General features: G+C 40.0%; 3 protein-coding genes across 6 annotated transcripts; 1 reads left to right on the top strand and 2 right to left on the bottom strand.

The window, feature by feature from the left end:
* Positions 1-12: 12 nt before the first annotated feature.
* LOC103968762 (protein EXECUTER 2, chloroplastic) lies at positions 13-8,252 on the bottom strand. Of its 3 annotated transcripts, XM_009382070.3 has the most exons (11): positions 7,904-8,252; positions 6,389-6,505; positions 6,243-6,308; positions 5,148-5,254; positions 5,001-5,082; positions 4,177-4,920; positions 2,636-2,762; positions 2,405-2,568; positions 2,252-2,326; positions 1,190-1,282; positions 13-436 (listed from the first exon to the last, which is right to left on the bottom strand). In XM_009382070.3, the coding sequence occupies exons 1-11, from the start codon at positions 8,207-8,209 to the stop codon at positions 335-337; spliced, it is 1,983 nt and encodes a 660-aa protein (XP_009380345.2). In that variant the 5' UTR covers positions 8,210-8,252; the 3' UTR covers positions 13-334. The 3 variants fall into 3 exon arrangements, with proteins under 3 accessions (XP_009380345.2, XP_018675197.2, XP_065027982.1); XM_018819652.2 differs by lacking the exon at positions 1,190-1,282; XM_065171910.1 differs by lacking the exon at positions 6,243-6,308.
* Positions 8,253-8,658: 406 nt separating this feature from the next.
* Positions 8,659-11,852, top strand: LOC103968763 (uncharacterized protein At4g28440). 2 transcript variants are annotated; one of them, XM_009382071.3, is made up of 3 exons: positions 8,659-8,807; positions 9,796-10,020; positions 11,283-11,852. In XM_009382071.3, the coding sequence occupies exons 2-3, from the start codon at positions 9,798-9,800 to the stop codon at positions 11,468-11,470; spliced, it is 411 nt and encodes a 136-aa protein (XP_009380346.2). In that variant the 5' UTR covers positions 8,659-8,807; positions 9,796-9,797; the 3' UTR covers positions 11,471-11,852. The 2 variants fall into 2 exon arrangements, with proteins under 2 accessions (XP_009380346.2, XP_065025704.1); XM_065169632.1 differs by lacking the exon at positions 8,659-8,807 and having other exon boundaries at positions 9,778-10,020.
* Positions 11,853-12,627: 775 nt separating this feature from the next.
* LOC103969828 (bidirectional sugar transporter SWEET6b-like) lies at positions 12,628-14,340 on the bottom strand. The gene is made up of 6 exons (XM_018819653.2): positions 14,157-14,340; positions 13,905-13,941; positions 13,564-13,780; positions 13,316-13,477; positions 12,973-13,092; positions 12,628-12,874 (listed from the first exon to the last, which is right to left on the bottom strand). The coding sequence occupies exons 1-6, from the start codon at positions 14,203-14,205 to the stop codon at positions 12,749-12,751; spliced, it is 711 nt and encodes a 236-aa protein (XP_018675198.2). The 5' UTR covers positions 14,206-14,340; the 3' UTR covers positions 12,628-12,748.
* Between the last annotated feature and the right edge of the window lie 891 nt (positions 14,341-15,231).

The following is a 15,231-nucleotide window of genomic DNA, read 5'->3' as shown; positions in this document are numbered from 1 at the left end:
AATTATGTCGGATGAAGTGAAAACATTATCAACATATTTAGGAAACATAAAACAAAAAAAATTACATGCCTTGTGTACGACAAGAAAAGAATCTATAGGAAAGAAAACCTTTCCATCAGATCTTCTTGGGAACTAGAACAGCCTTTCTATCAGATCCTCCTTTGGAACTAGAACACAACATCAGGAGCTAATCATATTAGCTGACATATGAACAACCATTTCCTGGCATGTAGAATGAGATAAAAACCTTTATCGATCAAAAGCCAGTTTACCGAAGCCGTTCCGGAGGAGTCTTGCTTATATCTGGATGCAAATTTCGATCTGCACGATAGCATTAATCGGGGAGTTTCAACCGCTCAAACAAGACCAGAAATTTCTGCTCGGGTACAACATAGAGAAAACCAAGCTCTGTGCCTCGGACGTATGGCCCCAAACCCTGCGTAAACATAATCCCAACACTGAAAATCACAATTGTTTTGCTGGTTTTGCATTTTTGGGATACAAACTTAGTTATTAGGGTAACTTTCTTCAATATAATAAAACTTGCCCCAAAAGGCTAAATATTGCTGAGATTATAAGGTTCAGTAAGAGATGTCAAACTTGTCAGACATCTGAAATGCAGTGGTTATAAAGAAACTAAGGATCAAAACCAAAAATTATTTTGTAAAACCCATTATAGTTTTTCTGAGTGCCAACAATTCAAGTTGCTTAGGAACACGCTAAACACTCATCACATGAACAATACGATTCAAATGCTCATGATCATCAGCTGATGCATCCCTTCCTCTTCTTGCAATGCATCAGTTTCTCGCCCTGTAACTTCCCTCCTTCCACATACCCTTGCTACATTGAATTACATTTATTTTTTGCCATGTTAATTACTACTCATTTGTATTTTTCCCATCTTATTTAATTAACATGCTGCATCAAGCAACAGTTTATCAGATCATCTAAAGTCACAAAACCATGATAACAATCACCACGACCATGCTGATCTCATTTATTATGAAGTGATTTAAACTTTTGTCGTGCCTATCCTACAACTAGTATTCACTTCTTCCACTTCAAAAGGTCTGCCATCTGTTTAGCAAGCATTCAATCCTAATTTTTACGTCAACTTTTGAATGGTGCCACCTTAGTGATATAAATGCATATAATTAGAAATAGGCAGCCTCAGATGTATGTTTACCTTGCCATTAAACTGAAGCAATTCTCCATCAACCCACTGTGGATTTTTAAAACCAGGTTCTGCTATTCTACCCTGGCCTTTGTAACTTGCAACCTGCATTCAAAACCAGATGCTAAGATGAGTTTTAACCAGGGCATACAGTTTCGAATGATACCGCCCGGTACGGGCGGTACATACCAGTCCAACAAGTTACCAATACACGGACCGCCCGTTACCGGGCAGAACGCTTAAAAGCACCCCGTATCGGACGATACAAGGTTATATCGGACGGTAACGGTCAAAATTTCGACCGTTACCGCCCGACACAGCTCGGTAATGGTCAAAATCGACTGTTACAACTCGGTAACGATCAAAATCGACCGTTACAGCTTGGTAACAATGCTTCAACGGTCAAATTGACCGTTGGAGCCCTTTCTCATATGTTTTAAACCCTTCTTCTCCCCTATTTCACTCCATTTCATTCTCATACTCTCTTAAACTATCTCAAACTCTTTTTTTCTCACATTTGTGCTCTCCTAAACTCTACAAAACAACGATTTGTGAATTGAATCGAAGCTAATTTGGAAAGATTAAGAAAAACTTTCTAATCAAAAGGTATGTATTATCTTTATTTAATTAGAGAGTAATTAAAATCTTTAATGTTATGATTAGTATGTTTAATGTTGATTAATTCAAAATTTGATACTATTAAGTATCGAATAAGTGTACCGCCCGGTACACCTAAATTAGGTATACCTAAATTAAGTATCTAATTAGATACTATTGATTAATTTGGAAGATTTTACACCTAAATTAGGTGCATTGTTTGGTACGCCCTGGCGTACCGCTCGATACATGGTACTGTACCATACCGAGCCAAGCTCGAAACACCGGTACGGTACGGTATTTCAATCCTTGGTTTTAACAGTTTTCGTGTTCTTACGAATTGTAAAATTACTTTGCGAAGATTCAATCAAATAAATCACCAATGTGGCAAAGGCTATTATTGCTGAAAACATTGCCAATCTTTTGCTGCTTCCTAAAGCACAGATACTGATTAGGAGATTATCAAGAGACAATTACCACACCAAGCTCCTCTGGATACATCCCACGATTGGATCGACGATTTCCCTTCCCAATTTTAGCACGAAAAGTCACCTGTTCACAAGAAAAAATCAGAAACAAACCTAACTGTAGAAAGAAGGCTGAAAAAGCATCAGATAGCAAACTACATGCCTGGCCAGCTGGAACATTTAGATCCCCAGTCAATTTTACTGCTTCAACATACTCAAAGAACTCTATGTCAGAACCCAATTCATCAGTACCATTCCAATGACCATATTTGCGCTGTATCTGTACCACCTCAACACCATAGGGACCAAAAGCACCCACATACAAGCCTGCATGGAAGAGAACAATGGTCATGACATACTCTACAGAAAAATTACCCAGCATTGAAAAACTTACCATCAAAAGGATCCAAGCTTTTATTGTCAGTAATGATTCGATTAAAAACAGTAGTTTTTGAAAGTTTATTTCTTCTCTGAGCGTGGCTAATTGCAAGCTTGATAACCTCACGAACTTCTTCAGAGACCTAAAAAATATTGAAATGTGCTTTCAGTTGGTCAAGAAACACACAATACACATATACAGCACTTAAATATGCAGTCGAAAGCACACTTCCAAAACATCATATGTCCATGGAACAGAGGAGAATATAAAAAACATAAAACAATGTGCCCTGATAACATGGTGCCTGTGCTATGCTTACACCACAGCAACTTGTAAGTGCACAAATTTGCTAAGTGGCATGCCCTATGCTTCGTAGCAGTACCTTCCATGTTGGCAAGAGACACACAGCAAGCATATTTGGTTCACTCCAACTAGCAACAGAACTAACTACAAATAATTCCCAAGTCGCTTCACAAGGCCCATACAAAATAATGAACCACCAGTATCCATATTCTTTATCAGCTGGATCCCAAGCAGCTAAAATGATCGTCACACAGTTGAATTTAAAGAAGTGTCTAGTCTTTTAAAGACATGTACAACAAAAATCCATCCAAACTTTAAGTTGCCACAAATTACAATCACATCATGTAGTACATATAAAAAAATTAGTAATAGTTTCTATCAAGAAGTAAACAATTCATTTGAACCAAAGGAAGCTCCCGTTAGAGAAATACAAGTCAAGCATTTGGAAAAATAGACCGGAAAATAAGGAAAATTGATAGTCATATATGTAAATTGAGATGTAGTAAGCAGAAAACAATGAACTGAAACAAGGCCAAAAGCCATTTAGACAACAGCCTGGATATAAAAGCAGCTATCAGAGATATGACCTTTTTTCTCATATAGAATTCAGTTATAACGACAATGAGTTTTGCATCATCAGAAAACGTTTCACCCTAAAGGCTTCATTTAAGTGCAAACCATGAAAACAAAACAGTTTCCTTAAATGACATGTGGTGATCAGCATAAAAGGACAGCAAAAAGACAGCATTCTCTTAGATATTAACCTTTAGACATGTATTAATCAATTATTTAAGAACGAAAGAAATAACTAAAAAAAATACTATGCATTCTGATTCAACAATTTAACGCTTAGAAAAGGGAATTGCCTAATAAAAATAACAAGTTTGAGTCAGAACCTCCGTAGAACTATCGCTGTTACACACTATCTAGAGACTCCCTGAATTTAGGAGTGACCACTTTCACGTAAACCTATTGCCATATAGGAACCTTCTTCAGACAATTTTTCGACACCTCATATATAGTATTAGTAGTATGAATGTGACTTTTCAGATGTTATAACCGACAATATTACAAATAGATGTATAACTCTAAAAACACAAGTATCAATAATGTGAAATCAAAAGGGAAAAAAATTCAACATTAGCCATTACCAAACTTGGTAATGAAATTTTTGCCAAGTCAGATAAGTAACTCTTTGATGAATTCCAAGGAAATAGGAAATCATTATCCTTTGAAGAAAACATATTTCCAACCTTTGAAATTGCTTTGTCCGAACTGAAGAATGCATTTGCAACATCGGGAGGCATAAGATCTGAGGCTGATTGAGTAGCAACAGCAGCAACCCTGATTTTTTCAGGCTTTCTTTCTACAATATGTGGATCAGAACTTCGCCCAAGAAGATACAATGTGAATGAGCCCTTCTCCACATCTTTCATTTCTGCAGGAATACGTTTATATGACTTTGTCATGGAATCATCTTTGTTATGAAGAACTCCACCAACAAAAAGCTTCACGGCCATATCTTTACTTTTATTGGCTGAGTCAGCATCCTCACTATCTGGAAGCATCTCTCCCTGAATATTTTCTGATTTACTGTCATCATTAATGGAATATTCAGGAGACCCATCCTTCTCATCATCTTCCTGCACCAACTGCTCTGACGATTCTGCGTCCATCTTAATTTCCTCTTGGACAGAGTTGTTTGCTAAACTAACATTGAAACCAGGAATTCTTTCCTTGAAAAAATTTATAATGCTCTTCAGCCCTTCTTCATCAGAATCCTTATTAATGACATTATCTACATTCCTGATCTTAGCTGCATCCTTTTTGTTTTCTTCTTCTGAATCTTTGCTACTTTCACTTCCAACCTCATCGGTAGTTGGACTAACTTTGATGGATGATTTCAGAGAAGGTGATATGGGTGTGTCATCTATGCCTCTCGATGGTGATGAAGTAGCCAAGGTTGAAGTTTCTTTAACTGGCTGCAGTGCTACTACCTGTCTAGTACCATGTGTCAGATGTGAATAAACAACTGGCCATATGATAGTAGGAAGAGCTTGTATCATTATCAGTGTACCTGTGTTAAAAATTTACCATCATCATCTTTGACAAGAAATATTTCAAATAATGGTGTTCCTGAAGATCCACTTAGCAGTTGCCTGAAAGAGAATTCTGGGGGTTATAATGGTTAATCTAGGTTCACAGGAGAACTCAAGAATCTTACCTTGGACTGTAACTCTTGGCTATGTATCTTCCAACAGCAGGGGTTATCCTGACTATTCTGCCAAAAGGATCACCAGAATCCTTTGCCCAGCCTGCCCACCAACCAACCTGAAAAAAAAAATCATCTAGAATAACCTGCTTTGACTAGCAGCATATCAGAAGGTAAGAGATATATGATGCTGGTGTCTTGGAATAAAGAGGAGAAGATGTGGACACAAGATGATTCACACTATCTAGTTATATATAAAACAAATACACCACAAATGGGTTGAATAAATCTGAAATGTCTAAGAAGATGAATCCTAAATGTTGAATGCAAGGGGCAGGAAGGACAAGAGGGATAGGTCACCATGCCAACATGACATGTTATTCACTAATTTCACTTCACCTATTTCTGTTTAGGATGGCAAAAAACAAAGTCGGAATTTTCACATTAGCTGCTCATCGTAAGCAAGACCTTAGCTGCTGATTCATTTGATGCACATATATACATATATATATATATATATATATATATATATATATATATATATATATATTTTGTATTTGTATATATATATATATTTGTATTTGTATATATACATATATACATATATACATATATATATATATATATATATATATATATATATATATATATATATATGGTCATGCGCCCTCTGCAAAACAAGCTACTCACTGTCAGCAGGCACCATGGTCCTTAGGAGCTATTGAACTCCCTCGGTCACTAGACACCTAAACATGTTTTCATATGTATTGAACCTCCACAATAGAGCTTCCCCCACTCACTTCCCTTTCCAACACCACCTGAATTTCCACCTCTATAAAACCAATGATGATGACCACCAAATCCCTTGTTCCCATCCTCTCTATACCCACTCTCAATCTCCCCGCTCTATCTAACTCAGGTTTGTGAGACTATATTTTAGACAACAGTGGAGTTGGCTAAAAGAAAACACCTAAAGATGAACATTCCAATTTGAAAAAGAAAACCTAGTCATAGGCCGCACACTGTCCCTTCCAAAGTAAATGAAGAAAGTTTATTAAAATTCAGTACATTCATGATGCATTAAAGTTTATTAGGACTAGAAATTACCAGTCCACTCCCAGAAAGCATACATAATCTTGATGCATCATGATAACGCTCTTCTTCTATAGCATACTGCATATAAGAAATCAATTTTGTGTTTTTTTAGCTCTCCTCAATTAGCAGTTCTATAACAGAAGGAAGAAAAATCTTGCCTTCAACTCAGACATAACTTCTGCAACAGTGTCCTTTGATGTTGCTTCTGCAATAGCTGCTTTCAATTTGGCGGCTTCCAGAAAATCTTCCCTTTCAACAGCTTCTTCAAGTTGAAACTAACATACAAATATGTAGACACATCAGCATTTTTCCGAGAAAAAAAAGGCCAACACCATGGTTGGATAGCGTATTCTCAAATGCATTATACCACCATGGGCAGTAAACAGCTAGAAGATCCAAAAAACACTAAGAATAGCAACAATACAATATATTTACATAACTTTACCTACATAAGACAGCTTTTAAATGCTGAAAGATAGTTGGAATCAGAACAGTTGTATATAGTGATGAAACACATGATTCATACATAGTGCTGAAAAGAAGCTAAAAATCCAAGTCAGACAAAGAAAAAAGGTAAACTTTGTGAAATAAAATTTACAAACGGGAAATGATGACATAACAATTTAATTAAAGAAAGTCCATTTTAAAACTCTAGCCAATGACAGATTTGATCTACATCAAAAATAATTTTGGAACTGTGAAATCCTATATCATATCATCAGTTGTCAGCCAGATCTAGTAAAGAGATTTTCCCCTCTAAAAATCAACAGCAGAACTATCAATTTTGCTGCCATGACAAAAGGTTGTGCATCATGAATGCAAGCATCTGGGCTTCATGCACATGAAGCCCAGATATACTATCCACATGCTGCAGCTTCACTGAAATTCTGTTATTAATTTTAAACCTTTTACAGCACATAATCTTGTTCACTTTGATAGTCACAGGTTTTTGCTTGTACTTTTAAATCCAATGATATAGATGCATCAGACTTATTTGTTAGATAATGAACACTGTTACATTGGTGTATAACTATAACTCATCGACCATGTAACATTGACAATGAACATAAGACGAGAGAGGTCTGTAAAAACCCACCTTTTTGTTTTTTCTCTGTGCATCTTTCCAGGAAAACATCAAATACAGGAACACTGTATTGAAGTTTCTTGGCTAGAAACTGGTTCCTACACAATTCACACACAGAAGCTCACTGCCGTCAACCCAGATCTCGCTCAGGACTTTCTTTGTTCTAGAGATTGTTTCATGATAACCAAAAACAGTGGAAGAATTGCTGTTCCATATGGAAAAAACTCAAAATCCAATCCTCATTCTCTGAATTATTGTATCCTCTTATGTTTACCTGACCAAATAAACACAATCTGCACGAGTAGCTCCTTTTGCATTATGAAAACATCGTCTTTGTCCTTTTTTCTTTCAAACTGTTCGTGTCCGGCATTTTTCTAATTGTTTGTGATTCAGCAAGGCTGACATGTTCAATTTCTCGGTGGAATACATTCGAACTGCCTCAATTTTAGATTTGAATAGTGCAGATATGTAGTTCAAAAGGAAGCCAATATTGCACGATCATACACTAAAAACCTCAAAAAAAAAAAAACGAAGATCATGAAGAAGGGATGAGATAAGGCATCCGTGGTGGATCGAGGGTGGCACTTACCTTGAGAAGAGAGGAAAAGCTCTCGGCCTGGTCGGTCTCGGAGAAATGTTGGTTCCAACGGTTCCAATCCCAATCGGAGCAGATTCCACCGCCGCCGCCGCTGGTGGTGTTGTTGGAGGCAAAGTCGCCGCGCTGACAAGAGAGGGCGGGAGGGCCACGGTTTCTCCTCAGGGCGGGGCGCCGGGGAGACGGGGCGGCGAGGCTAAGGAAGCGCAGCTCCCCCGATGACGGTTCCAGTTTCGGAGGACGGAGAAGAGGTCCCGGAGGCGGCGGCGCTGCCGCGGCCCACGAGTTCGTCAACGACATCTCTCTCGCTACACTAGATCCCCTGTTGCCGGATAAGAGGATTAGGGATTTGGACGGTGCAATTTAAGAGCTACAAATAGTTGGGATTTCGTACACCAAAAGAAACAACAAAATCGTGTTCAGCGTCTGGTTAATCAACACGTGCATCAGTGTTGTCCTCCCAAATACCCCTAAAAACTTGAACTACTTTTGTTAGAATTCCTTATCATTTATTGACTGGACAAGTCGCGGTGGGCCCAAGTTCGCTTGTTGATGAGTTAGCGCAACGTCTTTTGTATCGGATCAGCTCCGTTTTCCGACGTATCAATATAAGGCAACAAATAAAAGCCAGTACATGGGTGATAAAGTAAGTTAAAGGGGACCTTATCCGAACAGGATTTGAAGCCCATATCAGTAAATTCATTGAATGCAGAACCATCTGCCATACGTGCTCACTTCTCGCGACGGCTGCCACCCAGATGTACGGCCGAGATAATCTGATCGAACGGCTATAAGAACGCTCCCTTCTTTCTTCACGAGACGAGCTCCCGAAGTCTCCCCTTTCCCTGTCGACGGCGAAAGAGATCTCCGTCTCCTCTACTGGGTTGTACGAAAAAGGGTGATCTTTTTGAACTTGCGTCTTGCGATCTGCAATTGGTTTGTTAATTAGGTCTCCGATCGTGTTTTCTTCTCCGACTGCGGCCCCGATCTCCAGATTTCTTGTCTTGTTTGTTCCCTTTTGGCTCTCAATTTTTTCAAGCGCCTTCTTTTGATCTAGGGATTTGAATTCTTCTGTGTCATAGCCTTTGATATCGTACCTGGAATAGTTGCATTTTTCTTCTAATTTTAGTGTCAGATTCCATTTTTATTTTGCTGAGGGAATTCTCACGCTTGGGTTCTGTTTAATGATCGGTAAAAGAGTGAAATAAGTCGACTGCAACGTTGTCTGGTCTCGATCGAATTAATATTGCAATTTTTTAGCCCATTTCGATCTTTGAAATTTTTCGGACCATGATAATGACAATTTTCGTCAAATTTTCTCTTGGTTCATTCGTATAGGAAGTCTTCGACTGTTGCTATAATTTGCCTCTAACGCAGCTTCTACAATTATGGTAGAATCTGGTATTTATGTGGATAAATTCAAAGCGCTTTCAGCTCATCTGTTAAAAACGCTAATGAAAGATAGCCGGGTCGTGCCACAAAGTCATCCAACTTCCCTTTTAGCTTAAATGATAGTACTGGAGTCATCATTTAATGATGTTGCGTGCATAATTAGAGTTCATATATAACATTATTGTTGTGTACACAGTTAGGTTGAACTTCATATAGCGGCACCGACTGCTATCTGCATCGCATATGTAGATTGGATTGTATTTATCTCCTCCTTTCACTAAGTTAGCTATATTATGACACTAAGAGCTAGTAATGGTTTTATGCCAGTAGCATCATCATATATGCTTGTTCTTGAATTATACCATCTGTAGTTAACATTTTAAATTACTGTGACAGAATGATGTCGTCCTCTATGATTGGTGTATTGTAATGGTCACTGAGAATTATAAAGGTTTTTCTAGTGTGAGTATCTTTTCTGTGTTTGGTTATCTCAGAAATGTCTGATATGAAGTCTGGATTGAGAAAACCAGTCTTTACAAAGGTTGATCAGCTGCGTCCTGGGACCAATGGGCACACCCTGACAGTGAAGGTGGTGGATTGCAAAATGGTCATGCAGAAGAATCGCCCAGCTGGACCTCAAGTTCGGCAAATGCGTATTGCAGAATGCTTGGTTGGTGATGAAACTGGAATGATTGTCTTCACTGCTAGGAACGAGCAGGGTAAACATACCTATAACAGTTAACTCTATTGACTGCTATCTTTATTTAATCCATTGTAGTTTCCCCCAATAGGACTTATGGGATCGTACTTGAAACACCTGTATTATCTGGGTCCAGTTTCCATCAGAATTTATATGTGCTCTTTAAAATGCATCTCCACATAAAGAACTTATTTTCTTTCAGTTGGAACAACTTTATTATAGATTTGCTATCGAGCCTCTTTTTTTTTTGGATTTGATGTACTCTTCAGTACTCATGCAAGACCTTTTAGACATTAAATATATGAGTAATCAAGATGATGATACATGTATAGAAAATGTCACCAAATCTTTTCTGAGAAAAGGCAGCATTTCATTTGTAATGACCGTCAAAGATGGTTGTTCTACCCCAATTTACAATTGTTTTGTAATGACGATCATGATTGTTTTAATTTTTGTTCTTGTTATTGTTTCTAGTGTTATGAAAAGTGCTTTCAGTTGACAACTTCTCTCCTACCATTGATGCTTCTTCTGACATGAGGTTTTCTCAAAAACTGTATCGCTTTGTAGATTTCAGCCTTAATACTAAAACAAATGAACAGTCTGAGACATAAAGTTTGATAAACTTATATCGGAAGTTTGCTTTGGGCATCATTATCAACATATACTTCTGTTTTTACGGTGTTTTCCTCTGGTTTACAAGAATCTTCTCTTGAACTAATATGTAAAAACACCATAACAGGAGAAAAATATCTCAATTAAGGAAAAAGAGGCGCAATACTGAACTGAAAGATTTGCACCTCTAAATATTGTGCACTGCTTCACTTGTCTTGTTTCTTTTTTCCTTTTTTGTCCGTTTGCACTTAAATGTGGAGATATCCTTGGAGGTCCCAGTTTCACAGTTTCTTTACTTCCAGTGCTTCACTTATTCATTTTAGTTCCATGGATCTTGCTTCAGGGCTTGCAAATGCTTGTCCGGTAACCTGCACGAGTAATTCTTTTAATTAACTATGGTCATTACACAATGGGATCATCTGTGAATTATTTAGCGAACTCTATATGTTTCATTACTTTATTTTATGAGCTTGATTGTGGCGAAAGTAGGTTGTTGTTTAGTGAGTCTTCCCCTCCCTTCACATGAGCTTGCTGCAATCTTTAGACTTTTGGCGTTCATTAAACTGTGAATTAAATTAAGGATTATTTGGTCGGTTATATTTGCTGATCCTTCTCAGTTATATGCCTCCTGTCACTTCTGTAACTTGTAAGGGCATGATTTATTTTCAGTGGACTTGATGAAGCCAGGGACCACCTTGATCCTCCGGAATGCAAAGATCGATATGTTTAAGGGATCCATGAGACTGGCAGTGGACAAATGGGGCCGTGTTGAAGCGACTGATCCAGCCGATTTCACTGTGAAAGAGGATAATAACTTGTCTTTGGTGGAATATGAGCTGGTGAATGTCGTCGAATAGTGAGCAGGCATTGCAGCGACGCTACGGAAAACCCTGCAAGCTGACCAAATCAAGATAAATATGGTTTTTGTTTGTTTTAGGCTGTTGGCAAGTGGTGTTTTTATTCTCCAAGCGGGGCAGCTAGGATAAAGCCATTTTAGGACAACATGGTGCAATCATGACCAAGCTGCTTGCAGGCTTCAACCTTGATATCCTGTGGAAGTCTTTGTCAACCGACAGATGCTAATTACACCTCAATTTGAACTCTGTTTGGTTTGATAAAGGTCAGTCCATTCTAAGCTGTTACCGGCTGGCTAATTCGGTTCTGTTCTAATAATGTCTATGCCTAGACTTCTCGTATGTTAAATACAGAAGAATAAATATCAATGTTATCTTCCAGTGAGATTTGGGCACTCTTGGATGGTGAGTTTATGTAATTCTATAATCCCACACAACATTTTCCCTAGTGAAGTCAAAGTTGCTAAATTGCAGTTAGGCATTTTACAGCTTCGAGAAAAGCGACAGCTCACTCATCAGGATCCAGGAACAGAATAGGTGTCGCTGTGTTATCATAAGGAACACCTCGCAGCTTTGATGGAGGACATGAGAATGCAAACTGCTCGAGAAAAGAATGGGCCATGCGAGCAGAGCTCGCAATGCGTGTTATTCGTGTTGCGATCGCTTCCAATCTTATGGTTCATCTCAGTATAATCCTTTTCTTGGGATTTGGTTATAAATCAGAAACAGTCTTCCATTTTAATGTCTTACAAACACAATAGCTTCGAGTGTCTTGATGGCAGTTTAACTGTAGCTGTTTTGTTGACTTGCTCGTCTGAGGTATCCTCACAGCAAATATTACTGCAGTGAGGAAGAAGAACAAGTGTTGTTCTATGATGGCAGCCCATATCCGTGTGGATCTCCACCGAGTACGAGTCCGTAGTATGATAGACAAGCCAACATTTCCGTTACGATTGGCAAGCTTTGTAACTTCTCTTTTTCTCTGCTTATATTCTCTCGAGGGTGTTGTCTCCCAACTCCATTCGGCTAATCTAACTGGATTATACAAGTTGGATTCGTCCTCCTATAATTTTGGTTGTCATTATTTCGGATGCCTTTTCTTTTATTTGGTAAAAATAACGTTATGATCGACGTTATTGGGTCAAAAGAAAGATCGAACGTAATAAAGGATATACTTCATTGCATCAAACACCGTTCCGACCCACATGAGAAGACAAAGATGACGGCAAATAAAACATCGAAGGCGTCGACAGAGATCGCCTCGTACGACCACGGTGAGAGTTAAACATCACGTGCACTGTGCAGCTCCACCTCGGCCTTGGCATCCTTCTTCGGTGTGGCTTTGAAGTAACAAGCATAGAGTATCAGTTGCAAGAAGCCGAAGAGGGCACCCAACCCATTGGGAATCTGCAGCACGAGCACAACATATCAATAGTTCATCTTGCACCGAGTCTGAACATTACGCCTAATCAAATCACATCACATCACGTTAGCGAGGCTCTTACGAATAGGTTGACGTCGAAGGGGAGGCAGGAGTAGGTCGTCCAGCAAACGCCGTTAAGGAAGCTAGCAAGAGAGAGAGTGAAGGGCATGTACTCGACGCTCTTTGTCTGGATCACCAGTTTCTGCCACAATGCATTCAAGATATCATAAATGCATGCATCACAAATTGTCCATCGACTCCTAAAGATATCATATGTGTTCATAAATGCACTTTCCCTGTTCGTCGATGGCACATGCCTGCATGGTCAGAGTGCCTTGTCCATGACATATTATAGGATAGGCTATTAAACGCAAAGCAGCTATCACAGAAGCATGAACTTTGCAGTGCTTCCAGTGTGGTCTTACCATGACCGCAAGCGGCGAGGCATACATGCAGGTGCCGAAGATGATGCAGAGGATCCCCACGATTAGCGACCTCTTCTCGTGCGTGTGCGCGGCCAAGAGCACCGACACCACCACCACCGCCATGAACGCCAGCTCTCCCGCCAATATCTTGAGCACCTTCAGCTGATATGCGTTCTTCCTCAGTGCCATGCCTTTTTAAAGACGGTACATTAGAAAATTAGAGAGAGAGGCGATCGTGTTAGGCGTACGCGGCCTTCTCGGGTGGCATAAATGAAGAAGATGGAGAGGTAGGCGGATTCGATCACGAGACCAATGCCGTTGATGGTGACGACGAGGATGCTGTGGGGGTGGACGATGGGGAGCCCGTACAAAAACCACATCATGCAGTTGAGGAGAGTTGCGAGGTAGGGGATAGGGGAGAATTGCTCCACCGCCTTTTTCTTGATTATTTGTACAAAGGTCGGCCTGTAGACATTGCAGTGCCATAACCCAACCGGCCGTGATCAGATAGATCTTTCCGGATTCAAACCCATCCACCCACCCCAAGAAGAAAACGAATCAAAGATTTGAGAGAGTCATCGAAGCTTACACGGGTGATAGGAACAGACCAAAGGAGATGACATTGCCTGCAATCGAAACGGGAAATAAAGTTACATACACATCGATGGATGCATTTGTCGGTGAGAGTTGAGATCTGACTGAGAACGAGTTTCTTTTGGTTTTCCTCCTTCCAATTTACGTTTTACGAATTCGTGTTTTGGTCAATAAAATCAAGGGAAAATGGATTATCTGAGAAAACGAAGACTCGGGTGAGAGGGATAGTGGAGAAGGAAGCTTATACCGATGAGACCAATGACATTACGGACTGCGTCCTGGCTCAGCATCACCATCGCGGCGACTGGCTAGCTCGGGCTCAGAAACGAGGTGATCTCGGATAGGAAGTTGCTAGCGGAGCGTCGTTTCCACCGTCAGTACTTCCTCCTCCTCCTTCCCTCTCTCTCTCTCTCTCTCTCTAAAGATATCTCTCCTTGGTTCATTCAGTTGTCGAGCGTGCATGGAGGGGCGTCTTATAGCCATCTCGGGCTTCGGGGTAGACCCCACTGCCGGATGGAGCACACGAAGCACCCCGACGTTCTCATTATTTACGAATTAACCATCTTCTTCTGATCCGCTTGGCGGTCTCAACGGACCATGCGCTGTGGCTTGCAGTGCTGTCAAGAGCGATATGTTTTTTGGCAGCCCTTCACGTGGTTTACCATCAATCTCACCCTCCCCATAATTGGAGGCGGACGAAGGTGGGTAAGAGGGTTAACCCATCATTGGGCCCATTGCTTTTGTTTCTCATTGTTTTGGGACGCGTCATTTTATTTGCCTTTTATGTTTAGTCATAATTAGGTGCGATTGAGTTGCATGTATGTATTTATTTGCATTGATCCCGTCGACAGATAGATAATTGGTGTAATCGGTGGATCATCGATTAAAAGGGGAGGTGAAATGAGCACAGCATTGACCGGTTCAGGCGCGCCGATTGGAGGGGCACTCGACGCGTCGCAACATTTGGTTAGAGCGTCCCTTCTTTGTCGGGGATCCGCAGGTTACCTTCCCATGACCAGATACGTTCTCTCTCCCACTTTCAGAAACACACAGTGCAGGGTTTCAGTACTAAATACGTACTCACTGCTGCCTCTCTCTCTCCGGTTTTGGAAGAAACCACAATCTGACATGCACGTAGGCGTTGTTCGGTCGGGCCATATCATTTTGCTAGTCTCTCTCTCTCTCTCTCGGCCCACTACGGAGTCCAGCTTGACGAATCTATTGGAACATTTTGTCATGCATATTATTTTCGACATTATCTCTAAAAACAAATAAACAAACTTTCAAGGTCGCGCGTCAGACACTCGTTCCGCAAAACTCAA

Source organism: Musa acuminata, chromosome BXJ3-10, assembly GCF_036884655.1.
Source record: "Musa acuminata AAA Group cultivar baxijiao chromosome BXJ3-10, Cavendish_Baxijiao_AAA, whole genome shotgun sequence".
Classification (NCBI taxonomy): Eukaryota; Viridiplantae; Streptophyta; class Magnoliopsida; order Zingiberales; family Musaceae; genus Musa; species Musa acuminata.
The sequence above is the reverse complement of the archived record's forward strand: the minus strand, read 5'-3'. Positions and strand labels throughout refer to the sequence as shown.